Raw genomic sequence first — 17,398 nt, 5'->3', positions numbered from 1 at the left:
TAGGGAGTGTATTATACTATATGGAGGACTATGGAGCACATTATAATATATGGAGGACTATGGGGTGTATTTTACTAAACAAGTAAAATGCTGCATATTCAGATTGTTTTTGCTGGAACTAAAAGCCTTGTTGTCAGCAGCACATTGCCAGTGTAAACTGTAGATGTGCTGCTGAAAACATGATACTGTATGGTGATCTGTTGGTGATCTATTAGTGATCGTTCTGTCTCATCATTATTCCTCAGCTGGTGGAAAGAGGCCGGGAAACAAGCGTTGAACAACTTCAGTATTGTCGATCAAACTTGTTTAGCGGCCTGAACTCAGCGCACGTAAATACAACAGAAAGGCTTCTGTGTGATGTGCAATATGTTAGCATTTGGGGACCCATTTTAAACTTTGCCTAGGGCCCCACTTTGCCTAAAACCGGCCCTGCCTACAAGTGTACAAAGGTATTATACAGTCACCATGTGACAAGTGGGCCTGTGTAACTTCAAATGCCAGGGCTGAATTTTAGTCCCAGTCCGGCCCTGGTTGGGACAGATGGATCCCGGGAGAACGGATTCACTCTTGCGGTGCTTACGTGGGAGCAATATAGACAGTGCTTGATCCTACATTGGGAAGGACGGAAAGAGATCGAGTTGATGGGTCCATTGAAAGTACAACAATCCCCTCCGGCATGGGATGACCGAGACGCGGTCAGGCGGGGAACTGTGTTGGCCTACCATGAAAAGAGGGGATGGGGCCTCATACATGAGCCGGGATTGGATACTGATGTTTTTGTTGCGCACTGTAACGTAAGGACTCCCTGCTGTGGCCGAGGCGGAGAACCGTTGAAAAAGGGGGATCAGGTGACCTACAACCGCCACCAGAACCCGCTCGGGTGGTATGCACGGAACGTTCGGCGGTGTATGTCTGGAGCCGTGACACTCACCACTCCGGACCTGGTCCCAGGAGCACCCGACCTTGTTACCATCGCAACGGTGCGCCTGGTAGCAGCCACCGAGTTGGCCAGCCGAGTTCACCTTCACGTTCGGGCCACGGGCACCGGCGCCACAGCAGCCGGGGGCCCGGACCCCCAGCCACCTGAACAAGAGTAAACCTCAGAAACCTGAAAATGTAAATAGTTTTCTAGTTAACTGTTTGAGTACTGTTTGCTGCTAAACCCGTCCAGGGTTAACTCTTTATGGATCCCTTAGTTGACCCGGGATCCTTATTGTTTGTCTTTCTACAGTTTTGCACAAGTTTTACAAACTGAGAAATCATGAACAGTGCATGATCTAAACTTTCTTGTAAATAGTTTGCACCTTATTAAATGCGCTTCATACTGGTAGGCTGAGAAGACGAGCTACCTCAGAAAGACTTGATTCTCTTTTAAAGGGGATGTCCAACAGCATACTTATGAGAAGATACTGTTTTAGAACAGTAATGCAATGATAATGTTTGAACGAGAAAAGTTGTATGTGTTTTAACTAGTTAAATGTGAAGAAATACTGATGATGATGCTCTGGAAAGATATGTAACTGTTTTGCATGAAGAAAAGTTATGTGTGTTTAATTTGTTTAAAGTGTGAAATCTAGATAATGTTCTTTAAAAGGAAAGATGCAGAAAGCCCGTAGGGGTAGATTTAGAGTTCTGCTTAGTTGAAAGTAAAGAAAGTAGTAATGAAGGTGAGGATAGAAGGTAAACCCTGAGTCCCCATAGAAAGTTCGTTCGTTACTAAGGACAGAGAGTGAACCCGTAGGGGTTAGAAAGTGAGTCCTAATAGGAGCCAAATAGAGCTGGCTCAATGTTCTCTAATTGAAAGGAATGTTATGTCTATACCATGTATAGTAGCGAAAGGCAGTAGGCCCTGGCTGAACGGGGCGGTCCTGTAATAGAAAGGAGAGGCAGTAGGTCTGGTGCCGTTAGGACAGGCGGTCCTGCAGGTTCAAAGTAGGAGAATGCAAAGTTAAAATACCTTATAATGTGATTATAGGAAGGTCTTTAGCGGATTAAGAGTGTATATCCTTAAAGGCAAAGTTAAATTATTGGTCAATAATGTTTGCACCTAGTAGAATACCCGGTTGGGTAATGAGAGTTAATTGTAGCCTGTTGCTATGATATTTAATTATGTTTGTAACGTTAAAGTGTCCTCACCTCCCATAAAGGGAAGCTTGTTCAAGTATGCTTATTGTTTTGCACTCAACAAAATTGTATGTCTTTTTGCTAACCTGTATTGTTGTTTTCTTCCCAGTCCCGGAGTACTGTGTTTAACCAGGGGGGAGTGCAGCGCCCCAGAGTTCTGGTCGTTGCAGTACTGTGGATCCGCCACTATGGGGAGCCATGGTGCGTTCGATGGCACTGAAGGAGTTCATCTGACCAGGTATCACAGACACCAATATGTTTCACAGCAGGGCCTCCGGGGGGAGCTAAGGGTGCTATTCATTAGGCCACTCCCCACCATAGTGGGTAAACTGGGGGTCAGGCAGGAAGTTAGAAGGAGAAAGCTGACTGGATTGAACGAAGCAACACCTTGTGGCAGAGGGTGTTGTGGAGGAAGAGACAGTAGGGTCTCTGTCAGGGGTGGGATCCTGACAGAGGCTTGGCATTTGAAAGAACGTAACGGGACCGTGCCTGCTCAGCATAGTGGCGGTGCCCAAGAAAGGACTAGAAGCGAGATAGATTGTGCTGAGTGAGAAACGAGATCAAGCAAGAAGGAGAATACCAGTAGGGGTCATGCTGTAGGACCGGAGCAACATCCTACTGAGGCGCATTACCGGTGGCCGGAACGCCGAGGGAGTGGAATAGCATACAGCTTCAAGCCATACTCCAAACAGCGGCAGGGCAGTCAGTTTAAGGCGGGCTGTCTACCACATATCACCTATGAAGTCTTGGGGGGCAATTGCGGGAGAGGGGCGTCTCTAGGGTCCCGGAAGAACTCCAGGCCTACCTGACAAACGGGTGCCGTTCCAACCTGAATAACAGGGAGGGATGGAATACGAGAAGAACATCAGTGAATCGAGTTGTGAGGGAACTTAAGAAACAGACACGACAGTTGTGGGGTACTTTCCGTGAGCACAGCAGGGAAGGACTACAACACATAGCGCTAAGAAGGAGGGCACTGATTTCCACCTGTGAGGAGAACTCTGGAAGTGCCATCGGACCGACCGGACTTGCGCAGCCTGGGGAACCGTATTCTGGACTGCGGACTGAGAGATCTCCAGTAAAGAGGTAAAGAGACTGCAACCTGGTGTCCTCGTTATTTACCGCGACCTGCACCCCACAACTGCACCGCTACACCACCGTTACTGCACCATCATCATCACTTATTGCACCGGACGTCCCCCACTGACGGACAGGGCCACGGACCGGGTCCAGCCACCGTGACAACCCCAGGACTGAGACCCAGAGGCCCGGCTCCGGGTACCCCTAGGCCCTGCGGCGGTGTGGGGGCGCTCCACATGCACTCATACTGCCAGACTGGATTGCACTAATTGCCCCAGGCACCCTAATCTTAGTGGCTGAATTGAGCCTACATTGTCCAGAGCTTCTGGTTTCAACGTTTACTCCATAACCAGCCCTGCCTGCCATGTGGATAAGGACACACTTGGTGACAAAAGTAGGCATCGTAGGAGCAGATCTGAAAAGAGATGTGACACGTCATCTGCAGAAGCCCTAATATGAAAAAAATTCAGAAAACTAGAGCAGTTGAAATCCCTATAAAATTACTCCGTTTTAGAAATTGTAACTCTCAGATAATTAATCTATCGGCGTACTATCTGTTTTTGATTTGACAGTTGCTGTACAAAAATTAGCACGCAGTGGTTTAGGAGAAAAATGCAAATATACCATTTTATTATCCAACACATAGTGCCCAGATTGTGCTCCAGGAGACACACACACCATAAATTAAGTGGGTTCTTCTCACTATAGTAATGCCAAATACATGGATGCTAAATGTGGTTAGGGCACAATGAAAGGCTTAGAAGCTAGAGGCATATTTGACTTTGGGAGAGTGGATTGGTTAGTGGAAGCCATGTTACTTTTCAAGAGCCTTTGAACAACTAATAATTGGGAAACCACTGTTTTTCCACTAACAGTTTGTTGACCTGAGTGGGGACTTTGTTTTTTTGTGAGATGAATGGAAGTTTTTATTGCTATTATGTTCGTCAACATAACGTTTCTTTGTGGCTTTTAGAATTCGTATTTGAGAGACAGAATGAACAAACAGTTGAACACTATGCTCCAAAGGTTTATCCTATGAAATTTTCTATTAGACTGTGAACTGTCATTGTGTTGGTGAAGAATTCAATATTTTTATGTAATTTATCATATTTACAGACAGTTTAAGTAGAAAGGTTAAATGACATGACATTCAAAGATATTTTATTCATAAATAATAATTGGTTTATATCTTGGCAGATGACTGTACCAAGAGATCAGAGGGACATCTGACACCTTCAATTTTTAAATCAGATGATTTTGAGATCCCACAGGATACAATTCAAGTGAATGCCAATACTCCATATATACCACCATCCCTTCACTGCAAGGGTCTCTCATCTGATCCTTTGAAACAGGTCCTGTCTTCTGATTCATTAGCGACAACTAAGGAAAATCAGAGTCACAAAATAAGCATTAAACACGGAAATACTCCTAAATCAAAGAAGCCATTTTCATGTTCAGAATATGGAAACAGTTTTCCCATCGAAAAGTCTTTTCTTAAACAACCAAAAATTCACACAGTGGAGAAAAGATTTTCTTGTTCCAAGTGTGTTAAATGTTTTAAGCACAAAACACAACTTGTTAGACACCAAAGAAGTCACAGAGGGGAGAAGCCTTTTTCATGTTCAGAATGTGGGAAGTGTTTTAATCAGAAATCGCCTCTGGTTACGCACAAGAGAACCCACTCCGGGGAGAAGCCTTTTTCATGTTCAGAATGTGGGAAGTGTTTTAATCAGAAATCGTCTCTGGTTACGCACCAGAGAACCCATTCCGGGGAGAAGCCTTTTTGTTGTTCAGAATGTGGGAAATGTTTTAACTTAAAAGGGAATCTTGGTATGCACCAAAAAACTCACACAGGGGAGAAGCCTTTTTCCTGTTCAGAATGTGGGAAGTGTTTTAATCAGAAATCGTCTCTGGTTACGCACCAGAGAACCCATTCCGGGGAGAAGCCTTTTTGTTGTTCAGAATGTGGGAAATGTTTTAACTTAAAAGGGAATCTTGTTCAACACCAAAGAACCCACAAAGGGGATAATCACCAGAAAACTCACACATGGAAGAAGACGTTTTCTTGTTCAGAATGTGGGAAATGTTTTAACAAAAAATGGAATCTTGGTAAACACCAACAAACCCACACAGGGGAGAAGGCTTTTTCATGTCCAGAATGTGGGAAATGTTTTAATCGGAAAGAAAATCTTAATAGCCACCTGAGAACCCACACAGGAGAGAAGCCTTTTTCATGTTCAGAATGTGGGAAGTGTTTTAATCAGAAATCGCCTCTGGTTACGCACAAGAGAACCCACTCCGGGGAGAAGCCTTTTTCATGTTCAGAATGTGGGAAGTGTTTTAATCAGAAATCGTCTCTGGTTACGCACAAGAGAACCCACTCCGGGGAGAAGCCTTTTTCATGTTCAGAATGTGGGAAATGTTTTAACTTAAAAGGGAATCTTGTTAAACACCAAAGAACCCACAAAGGGGATAAACCTTCTTCAAGTTCAGAAGAAATATGTTAGAAATATTTTGCACAGAAATCAGCTTTTGTTAATCACCAGAAAACTCACACATGGAAGAAGACTTTTTCCTGTTCAGAATGTGGGAAATATTTTAACAAAAAATGGAATCTTGGTATACACCAACAAACCCACACAGGGGAGAAGGCTTTTTCATGTTCAGAATGTGGGAAATGTTTTAATCAGAAAGCAAATCTTAATAGCCACCTGAGAACCCACACAAGGAGAAGCCTTTTCCATGTCCAGAATGTATGAAATCAGAAATCAGATTTGGATAGGCACCAGAGAACACACTCAGGGAATAAACCTTTTTCATGTTCATAATGTAGGAAATGTTTTAACCAAAAAATATATTTCTTAAAGGTGTTGTCCATTGCTAGGAAAACCCCATGTCATTCCTCATATTTGGCCTATTTCAAATAAAAATTATTCATACTCCCTTTCTGTGCTAGTGTCGTTCCAGTGGGCTTAGCACTCACGTTCCCAGGGCTCATATGAGGTTGTTAAAAAATCAACGCTGGCTTCACTGTTCCTGCCTTTGAATGTATTGAACATCAATAGGAAGCCAGGGCCAATGCTCTTCTCTGACTTACAATTATTGTTTTGAAATGTCCAAAAGTGGAGACAGTAAACCATGTTTAAGAATGCACTTGCTTTCTAATCACATCTGGCATTCTATTAGTCTTTTCCCTATGATCCTTAAATACACTTTTTTCCATCATACATGACGGCACCACGAGAGAGGGGATCTGCCCTTCAAGGACAGGAAACCTTCAAGATAAAAGGGGCGGCTTCTCTCTCCACATCAGTTGGTTTCCTGTCCTTGATGGGGAACCCTCAAGATGAAGACTTCTGATGAAGACAGAAGAGGATGCCTGGGTCGGGTGGATTTGGGCAGGTGCTGGTCTGCTGCACCTGTCACCAGGTACAGGTAGTCGCCTCGGGGGCCATGTATTCCATGCCCCCCTGAGCGAAGCATGGCCACAATCCGTGAGGCAATGCCCAGGTAAAAGATTAGCAGGGGCCGCAGGTAGCGTCCCCCCCCTGTTGATTTAAAATCCTGCCGTCCACGGGGGTCACTTTTATGGTGCCCCCCCCCTGTTGACCAAAGGTGGCTATGCAGCCCGTATGGCACATCGGTGCCTGGGCTCGGTAAGTCTCCTTGGAGGTTGGGGGCCTCCCTGTCGAGCATTAAGAGCAGGTCTCCCCCTCCCCTCCTTCCTGGTCGGTACCTGAGAAGGGAGAAACATGGAGCAATGTCTGGCGGTGAGGGACACTGAGGGTAAGTGCTGCACTGCCTTCCTGACATCCGTGGCGTGGACACCATCAGCGCTGCAAGCCTCCCTCCAGCTGGTGCCGAGTACCCGGAAGTGGAGGTACGCGCGTGGGCACATTACCCGGCGGCAGCACTCAGAACATTTGTAAGGAGCTAAGGGGCAGGGGGATCGAAAAAGGCGGTGCGCCCCAGAAGAGATGCGCGCCTGGAGCACAGTACAGCAGCGCGCACCGGAAGTAAGGACCGGGTGCGCGCGCAGGACCACCAGTGTTCGGGTACAGGCAGGATCAACCAGGTGAATGGTGGATTAAGAAGCGCGCATTGGAAGTAGTTGCTGGGTGCGCGCTTATGTATGAGTGTATGGCGTCGCGCTGGCAGCTTACAGACGCAGGATCAACCAGGTGGTTGATTGCATCACGTGCACCGGAAGTGGTGCAGGCACGATCAGCCAGGTAATCAATCAAGACAGTTACGCTCATGCACCTGACTACTGAAGCGACCAGTAAAGGCAGGTTCACCAGGTGATCCATTAAAAAAAAAAAAAAAGTGAGTCTATTTAAACGAACCAGAAGTGCTGCCCTGTGTTACTAAACCAGGCCAGGTTGAAGGTGACTGCTCTTGTTACGTGGTAGTGTGTAAGATGGAGAGCTTTTCAGCAGAACATTTAATGCCACAGCAAGAGGTGCAGGAAAGGCGGTCTCGCTCGAGTGAGAAGAGCCAGATCCGCCATGGCAGCAGCAGAAGCCGCTCGGACAGTGTACGGACGGATCGCCATGCCAAGGAGGGGTCCCTGGTCTCATTGGGAGACACAGAGAGAACCAGCCAACCTCCGGATCCGGTACCCGTCCTTTGAAAGTGTCCAAGTGGTGAGTAAACTTCGAGAAAGTCCAGCACGCTAATGTCTGTTCTTTTCTCTTATCTCCGTCTCTCCCCTCTTTTCTTACATACATTTGGGGGGGGTGCAGTATAGGAGATCCCCAAGAAGTATAAATCAAAGGCTAAAAACAAGGAATGTCCCTTATGCAAAAATGCATTGAATCCATCCTGGAATAAAAATCTGTGTCAGGATTGCATTAACAAAACGGTAGCGGAGGAAGCACCCTCCTTTACAGAGAGTCTAAGATCACTGATCCAATCAGAGGTCTGTAGGTCTGTAAAAGCATTGCAGACAGCCGACACAGATACCAGATCTAGGGACAGATCCAGCCCCTCGGTAGCATCCCAAAGAGATTCCTCGGAGTCAGAGGGGGACTCAGATACAGCTCGCTGCTCAGACAGTAGCTCAGAGGAGGAGGATACATTTCCAGCGGAGGCTACGGGTAAGTTTATAAAAGCTGTTCGCTCTACCATGTGGCTGGTGTGCAGCGCCCCAGAGTTCTGGTCGTTGCAATAATGTTGTTCTTCCACCAGGGGGACTGATATTACGTCAGGAGGCAATAAAGGAGATCTGTCCAGGTATCACAACCACACACAACACATTTCTCACTCCAGTCCACCAGGGGGAGCAAAGGTTCTATCTACTAGGCCACTCCTCACAGGTAAAACTGGTGGGTTGATTAGGAAGTTAGACAGAAGCTGACTGGGCTTCACCCAGGAGTTAGAGCTCAACGGAGTTTGGCAGAAGCTGGCTGGAGTGGGTTCCAGCCAGATCCAGACCGCGGTCTGAGGAGTACGAGGGTCAACGGAGCTGCGCCTGCCCCATGTGCGGCAGCATCCCAGAAAGAGACATTGAAAGGAAGTGTGTTGCAGTGAGTGAGAAACGAAGGCATAGCAACAAATGGATACCAGAGAGGATAGTGGCCAAGAGAAGTGGCATCCTTCTGGTGCGTGATCTGGTAGCCAGAATACCGAGGGAGTAAAGTGCTCTACGCCTTACTTCAGAGACTGGCAGGACAGTCAATTCCAAGTTGGCTGCCCGACCTTAAGGGTATGTGCACACGTTGTGGATTCTGCTGCGGATTTTTCCTCAGCAGATTTGGAAAATCCGCAGTGTAAAACCACTGCGGTTTTCACTGCGGATTTTCTCGCGGTTTCTTCTGCAGATTCCTCTGCGGGTTTTCATCTGCACTTTCCTATTGGTGCTGCTTGAAAACCCGCTGCGGAATCCGCACAAAGAATTGACATGCTGCGGAAAATAATCCGCTGCGTTTGCACGTGGAATTTTCCGCAGCATGTGCACAGCGGTTTTTTTTCCCATAGGTTTACATGGTACTGTAAACTTTGGGAAAACTGCTGCGGATCCGCAGCGTCAAATCCGCTGCGGATCCGCAGCGTCAAATCCGCTGCGGATCCGCAGCAGAATCCGCAGCGTGTGCACATACCCTAATACCTAGGAAGACACGGCAACTTGTGGGGGTCGGGGCATCTCTAGGGTCACTATAAACAAGCCTCAGGCTATCAGTCATACGGGTTTTGTTCTATCTGACCACGGGGAACAGTGAGAGGAGTAACAACAGTGAGGACCTCAGAGCTTAAGCAAGTGGGAACCTACTGTTACTGGGCGCATAGGAAGGCTATTGAATTCCACCTGGACAAGGAGACTCTGGATTTGCCTTCAGACCGGCCGGACTCTGCCTACCCTGTGATCCGGTGCCCTGGACTGTGGACACTGAAGCCTTCAGTAAAAGGTAAAGACACTGCAACCTTGTGTCCTCGTTATTCACTGCGCCTCTCATCATTCACCATCTACACCTCTGGGAAGCCCTGGGGATACGCTTCACCTGTGGGAAGGTATACCACCTAGCTGCCATAACATCACCCCAGCGGACCCCTAAGCAGCGGCGGTCACCCTGACCGAATACCACAGGTGGCGTCACGAACATCATTCCTATAAACTCTTGTTCTATCATTACTGGACGCCCCTCAAAGGGCCACGGGCCGGGTCGGGCCACCGTGACATTCCCCCAAACCGAAGGACCTGGTACCGAGTACACCATTGCTCTGACGTGGGGGCGATCCAGGTGGACGAGAAGGCAAAAAAGACAGCACAAGAACTTATGTTCAGTGGTCTGCAAAAGAGAAAATTGAGATCATTCCCTATTAATGAACAGCTACAAGAACTGATTAAAAGGGAATGGCAAAAAACAGAAAAAGGTACCAAATAACCACCTCCCTAAAGAGAAGACATCCTTTTGAGGAGGAGGCGTCCTCATCTTGGGATAGAGCCACAAATATTGATGTGGCAGTTTCAAAAGTTGCCAGAAAATCCTCCCTGCCATTCGAGGATTTAGGTTCTCTAAAAGAACCTCTGGATAGAAAGACGGATAGTTGCCTAAAGACAGCATGGGAAGTCTCAGCAGGGGCATTAAGGCCAGCTATCGTGGCCACTTCTGTAGCCAGATCCCTAAAAATCTGGATAGACAACCTGGAAGAACAGGTAGAACAAAAAGTTCCCAGAGAAACTATCCTAGAGGCAATACTAACCATGAGAGCAGCGGCAGTGTTTCTAGCTGAAGCATCAGCAGACTCGGCTAGACTGGCAGCAAAGTCAGCAGCTTTAGCCAATACAGTACGCCGTGCGGTATGGCTTAAATGCTGGCCAGGAGATACACAGGCAAAGATGAAACTTTGCTCTTTGCCATGTGAGGGGAACTTCCTGTTTGGACCGGCATTAGACGAGGTGTTGGAGAAAGCCGGTGACAAAAAGAAAAATTTTCCAAAGCAGCCATTTCAGCCCTTTCGGCGCTCCTTTCAGAGAGGCCGAAAATTCAGAAGGCAGCAGTATAGAGACCGAGACAGGAGCAACTTCGATAAGCGGTCCAGGGGAGGAAAAGGCTTCTATTTTGACAAGTCCCCCAGGGACAGGTGGGAGGGAGGCTCTCTCACTTCCTTCCAGCCTGGGAGAGGATCTCATCCAGCATATGGATCCGTCAGATTATAGGATCAGGCCTAAAACTAAAATTCCACCACTGGCCTCCAAGAAGATACATGCAGACCCCGGTACAGTCCTCCCAAGAGAAACAAGACAGTCTGGAAGGAGAAATAATATCACTCCTAGACAAACGCGTCTTGGAAGAAGTTCCAATAGAGGAAAGGATGAAAGAGTTTTACTCCCCCCTTTTTCTCATAAAGAAAATGGACAATTCTTGGAGGACAATAATAAATCTAAAGGGCCTCAACAAATATCTAATAATTCCATCGTTCAAAATGGAAACAATAAAATCAACAGTGAAGCTCCTATATCCTCAGTGTTACATGTCCGGCCTAGACCTAAAGGACGCTTATTACCACGTCCCAATCAGACAACAAGATTGTCAGTTTCTTAGAGTGGCAGTTCAGATGGGGTCCCAGTTGCGTCACTTTCAGTACAGGGCTCTGCCCTTTGGGATAGCAACAGCCTCACGGGTATTTACAAAACTGATTGCAGAGGTCACAGCACATCTCAGAGAAAAAGATACTCTGATAATACCCTACTTAGATGACTTCCTGATAGTGGGGAAAAACTTCCACTGTCAAGAGCAGGTCAGAATAGTGATGGACACTCTACAGACACTAGGATGGCAACTGAACCTCAAGAAATCCAAACTAGAGCCAGCAATGGTCCAGAATTTCCTATGGATAATGGTAGACTCCGTGGTGCAAGAATGTCACTTCCCAGAGGAAAAAGAAGAAAAGATCAAACAAATGAGGAGTTCCCTGGGCATACACAGCCTCCAAAGTAATCACAACGGACGCCAGTCCATGGGGGTGGGGAGGTCACTCAGACACACTATGGGTCCAAGACCCGTGGGCTCAAGAGGAGAAAAATTATCCTCGACCGAGTGGGAACTCCTAGCAGTCGAAAAGGTGCTAGAGAGATTACTTCCACACTTGACAGGGCATCATGTGAGAGTCCTATCGGACAACCGAACAACGGTCGCATACATGAACCACCAGGGGGGCACCCGGTCTCGATCACTGATGCACATAACCAAAAGACTCATGACTATAGCCGAAAGACATTTCCTCTCATTATCGGCCCTGCATATTCGAGGTGTGGACAATATAAAGGCAGACTTTTTAAGCAAAAACCACTTTAGGCAAGGGGAATGGTCCCTAAAAAAGTCCAGTTTTCAACGGATAGTGCACATGTGGGGAAGACCCAGTGTAGACCTCTTTGCCTCAAAAGCCAACAAGAAAGTTCAAAAGTTCTGCTCCCTGAACCCAGCAGACAGGCCGTTGGCAGTAGGCACCTTCAGCATAGAATGGACATCAGGACTCTTGTATGCCTTCCCACCGATATGTCTAATCCCAGCAGTTCTGAAGATCAGGGAGGACAAGGCCAGAGTGATTGTAATAGCTCCCTTCTGGCCGAAAAGACCATGGTTTTACTGGCTGACAGTGATGTCAGTGACTGACCTGTGGGTTCTCCCGGAAGACCAGGACCTTCTAACACAGGGTCCCTTCAACCACCCGCAGAATTCCGGGCTACATTTGACAGCCTGGCATTTGAACGGTCGTTGTTAGAGAAAGAAGGGTTCTCAGCTGGTTTAATATCCACCTTGCTTAGTAGCAGAAAACCAGTAATGATCAAGATCTATGGGAGAATATGGAAGAAATTCCTGTCCAGCTCAGGGCCAATACGGGAAGGGGAGGTCCCGATAGTGGCAATACTGGAGTTCCTGCAAAAGGGTTTAGATCTGGGATTAGCTGTTAGTACCCTCAAAGTACACATTTCAGCCTTAGCAGCCTTATTCAACTGTGACCTGACAAGCAATAGATGGGTGGTGAGGTTTATCCGAGCCTGTAGTAGAGCTGACTCTTCCATCCCCTACTCCTCCACCATGGGATCTAAATTTATTATTGACAGCTTTGACAGAAAGCCCCTTTGAGCCATTAACTACAACATCAGATAAAGTACTAACATTAAAGATAGCTTTGTTAGTGGCACTTACATCAGCCCGTAGGGTTGGGGATTTACACGCATTATTGGCAGGTCCTCCCTACCCACAAATTATGGATGATAGAGTTGTATTAAAATTAGATCCGGCATATCCCCCCAAAGTGGTATCGAGATTCCATAGGGCCCAGGATATAACCTTACCCTCTTTCTGTCCCAATCCTAGCAACAAGAAAGAGGAGAGACTCCATTGCCTAGAAGTCAGAAGATGTATCCTACAGTATTTAGAGATGACAAAATCCTGGAGGAAACAGGGCTGTATTTGTTTAATTCCAGGGGTCAAGGAAGGGCCTTAAAGCCTCAAATTAAACTATCGCTAGATGGGTGAGAGAGGCCATTATTCTAGCGTATAGTAGTGCAGACAGGGTTGTTCCACAGGGTCTGAAAGCCCACTCCACGAGGGCCATGGCGACGTCGTGGGCGGAGAGAGCAGATGCTACCATCGACCAAATCTGTAAGGCGGCCACTTGGTCCTCTCCGTCTACATTTTTTAAACATTATGGGCTAGACCGATCTGCTACCTCTGATCTCACATTTGGGAGAAGAGTGTTACAAGCAGTGATCCCTCCCTAAAAGAGAATACAAATCTCTGTAACTCTCTCGTGGTGCCATCATGTACGATGGGAAAACACGGGTATTACATACCTGGTAATGTGTTTTTTCATGAGACCTGACGGCACCCTTATATTCCCACCCTTTTGATCACGTCATTAGTTGGGTGCATTATTAGCATTATTTGTATTATACACTCCCTGGGGTATCGGTGAATAGAACCATATAGGATGTATTTTTTATGTGTACACTAACCAGCGGAATTCCTCTCGTACTCTGTAAAACAACTGATGTGGAGAGAGGAGCCGCCCCTTTTATCTTGAAGGTTTCCTGTCCTTTAAGGGCGGATTCCCTCTCTCATGGTGCCGTCATGTTTCATGAAAAAACATTACCAGGTATGTAATACTTGTGTTTCCTACATGTTTCAACCAAGAAAGAAATAGACTTTTTTTTTTTTTTTTTAACCAATTAACTTTTTATTAGCAATAAAGAAATAAGTACATATAAAATCCCCCGCAGGAGAAACAAAGAGGAAAAAAGAACAAGGGGAAGAGGGAAGAATACACAATGTTCTAGAATCACAGCAATTCCAACATAGAAATACAGAATTAACCATAGCACAAATCAGAGCTTACAAAAGTTACTAAATGAGAGCAAGGGCGGACGGAGGTATGTGAACCGAGGAAACCCAAGGATCCCACCAGGAGAGCACTTTATTTTTCTTGGAGAGGCTCTGTGCCATAATTGCTTCATAGGTAAAATGAAGGTTAATCTTGGAAATCAAAATAGCCATAGATGGAATATCTGAAGATTTCCAATGACTCGCTATACATTGTCTGGCAGCGATCAGAATATTAGAGATTATTGGACGGAGAGGGGAGGGGAATCCCGCGAGGGAGACACCCAAAACAGCCAGACACCCGGTTAAAACGAAAGGAACCTGGATGACCTCCGCGATCAGAGTCTCAACTTGACGCCAGAAGACCTGAATCCGCGGACAGGACCACCAGATATGAGAACCGGAACCAATAGCCCCGCACCCCCTCCAGCAGAGAGGGGAAAAAGAGGGACCAAACCTGGCCAAGCGAGCAGGGGTTAGATACCATTGCAGCTGGATCTTTTTGGACTGCTCCAAGTGGCCTATACACGAGGAATATTTAAAGGGGTGCACCATCGCAAAGTGCCAGTCCTCTAGAGATGCATCAAAACCAAGAGAGGACTCCCAGGAAATCATAAAAGGAAGCTTAGCAGGAATATCATGGGATATGAGGGCCTTATAGATAATAGAGACGCCATGGGGTACTAAAGTGGCCGGTCTAAAGAAGCGGTGTGCTGAGTCCTCCGACAGAGGCGGGGGGACACCGAACAGCCGACGTGACCTGAGAAAACTGCGGAGTTGTAGATATTGAAAGAAATCTCTGCCAGAGAGAGAAAATCTACCTACAAGGACCTCAAATGACAATAAGCCATCCGAGCCAAACAGGTCAGCCACCCGGTGCACCCCCCGCGCCTCCCAGGAGGAGAGAGAGGTGTGCCCAATAGCACATTCCAGGGCCCGTAGGGAGACATAGTAATACATAAATAGGAATTGGGAAGAGCAAACTGACGTCCACATTTTAGAGGCAGTCTTGATAGAGCGGAGAGTAGGGCCACGAGGAAAGACCTGGAGCAACCAAAGCTCCAAAAGTAATTTGAGAGAATTTCTGGGGGCGAAATGAGATTCAATGAGCACCCAGGGTAACTGCGAGTTCCCCTCCCACCAAAGCTTAAGAGGCTCCAAGATCGCCGCCCTATAATAAAACTGGATCGAGGGAACACCCAAACCACCCATAGAGTACGGAAGGGACATTATTTGGCGCTTAATCCTGTGTGGCTTGTTATTCCAAATAAACCGATCTATGATCGACTGGAAAGCCGAGATAAATTTGGAAGGTATGGAGAGGGGAAGGCACCGAAATAAATAGATAATTTTTGGGAGAAATAGCATTTTAAAGGTTTGTATACGGGCCATCCACGAGAGTGAGGAGCTCGATAGCTGATCGATGCCCCTCCTAATTTCGGTGATAGTTTCCTCGCAATTAGAACGAACGATGCTATCCAACCTAGTTATCCGGACGCCCAGGTACGAAAACCCCATAGGGGCCCAAATAAACGCAAATTTAGATTGAATTTGGAGATCAACCGGAAGGAAAAGGGGAAAAATAATGGATTTAGTCAAATTAAGTTTATAATATGATACCGCAGAAAATTGGGATAAAATTGAGGTGATCGCGTTCAGTGAAGTTAAGGCCGAGGTACAAGTCAACACTACGTCGTCAGCGTAAAGTCCAATTTTATGTTCAGTCTCCCCAACCCGCACCCCCTTAATATCAGGGCACTGTCTAATTAAGGCAGCCATAGGCTCCATGATCAGAGCAAAAGTAAGGGGGGAGAGGGGACAGCCCTGACGGGTCCCATTTAAAATCGGGAATGTCCGAGATTTAAAGCCGCCCGAGCAAACCGACGTGCAGGGATTAGAGTATAAAGCCATAATGGCCTTGGAAATCAGTCCTGTAAGCCCAAATTTCCCAAGCGTGAGCTCGATATATCCCCAGTGCACCCTGTCAAACGCCTTTTTGGCATCAAGAGACAGGAATACACTGGGGAGACCCTCCCTCTCCACCACATCTAGGAGACCAATCAGTCGTCTTGTGCCATCTCTGGTCTGCCTACCAGGGACAAACCCAACTTGGTCGGGGTGTATAAGGCTAGGGAGCACCGCTATCAATCTATTGGCCCAAATTTTAGCATAGATTTTAACGTCGCAATTCAGGAGGGCTATGGGGCGAAAATTTCCCGGAGACGTTGTGGCCTTCCCCGGTTTTGGGAGGGTCGCAATGGAGGCCTCCAACCCCTCCGCCCTGATGCTACCAACAGACGCCCAGTTGTTAAATAAGCGAAGGAGAAAAGGGGAGAGGACAGAGAGGAATTGTGCATAGTAAAGAAAAGGAAAACCGTCTGGGCCTGGAGAGGAACATTTATTAGAGTCCCTGACAATTTGGGAAAGCTCAGACTCAACAATAGGAGAATTCAGAAAGGAAAGCTGCTCCTCATTGACCGAGGGAAGATTAGCTCTCTCCAAGAACGCCATAATTAGCTCCGGCGAGGGCTGAGGGACTCCCGGGTCAGAACTAAGATCATAGAGAGAGGAGTAGTATGAAGCAAACTCCTCAGCAATATGGATGGGATTGTAGACACGGGAACCATCAGACCCAAGCAGGAATGGAATCTTGGATTGAGCCTCTCTCCTCCTGACCCGCCTAGCAAGAACAGCACCCGCCCGATCCCCCATTGCATAGAATCTGGCTTTGGTTTTCCTCAGGGCATTCTCAGCTTTATGTAGAATTAATTGGCGAACATGCATGCGAGTTTTAGAAAGGTCAGAAAAGAGCGCCAGGCTAGGGGACATCTTATGGGCAGACTCAAGACGAGCTAGTTCGTCCAGGGCCGACTGAAGGGTCGAATTATATTTCCTCTTAGCTGTTGCAGCCATTTTAATAAAGCAACCCCTAGCAACCGCCTTGTGAGCAAACCAAAGGGTATCATCCCGTATGTCCGGGGTATCATTGGAGGAGAAGAACTCTTGTAAGGCTCTCTCCATAAACTGGGAATTTAGTTGATCAGTGAGAAGATGAGTATTGAGACGCCAGTGTGCGGGAGGCCTGACAGCAAGAGGGTCCCTCAAAGTAAGAGACACCGGGGCATGATCTGACCACGTGATACTACCAATATCTGCCGAGATGCAGTGAGGAAGAGCCACATCATTCACCAGCACATAGTCAATCCTACTATAGGAACCGTGTCTGGGAGACATGAACATGTAATCTCTCTCGCCACAATGCAGATACTATGTCATGCAGCTTATATGAGTTGATTAGCGGCCCCGCCTCCTTCCTTGACAGGGAAGCGGTAGAGCACCAACACCTTAGGCCGGGGTCACAC

At 47.0% G+C, this 17,398-nt stretch overlaps 2 protein-coding genes across 5 annotated transcripts in view; both read left to right on the top strand.

The window, feature by feature from the left end:
- The window catches only part of LOC143766662 (uncharacterized), a 73,334-nt gene extending 67,182 nt beyond the window's left edge, over window positions 1–6,152 (top strand). For 3 of the 4 annotated variants that reach the window (XM_077254496.1, XM_077254499.1, XM_077254498.1), the window contains exon 7: window positions 4,402–6,146. In XM_077254496.1, coding sequence (XP_077110611.1) covers window positions 4,402–5,714 — 1,313 coding nt within the window. In that variant the 3' untranslated portion in view covers window positions 5,715–6,146. Of the gene's footprint in view, window positions 1–4,401 lie in introns of all 4 variants that reach the window. The other variant, XM_077254497.1, reaches the window with a different exon arrangement.
- Window positions 1–17,398, top strand: part of LOC143766674 (uncharacterized) — a 311,141-nt gene that overhangs the window by 23,140 nt on the left and 270,603 nt on the right. The window lies entirely within an intron of this gene.

The sequence above is a fragment of the Ranitomeya variabilis genome, chromosome 4 (assembly GCF_051348905.1).
Source record: "Ranitomeya variabilis isolate aRanVar5 chromosome 4, aRanVar5.hap1, whole genome shotgun sequence".
Lineage (NCBI taxonomy): Eukaryota > Metazoa > Chordata > Amphibia > Anura > Dendrobatidae > Ranitomeya > Ranitomeya variabilis.
This window is presented reverse-complemented; position numbering and strand designations above follow the sequence as displayed.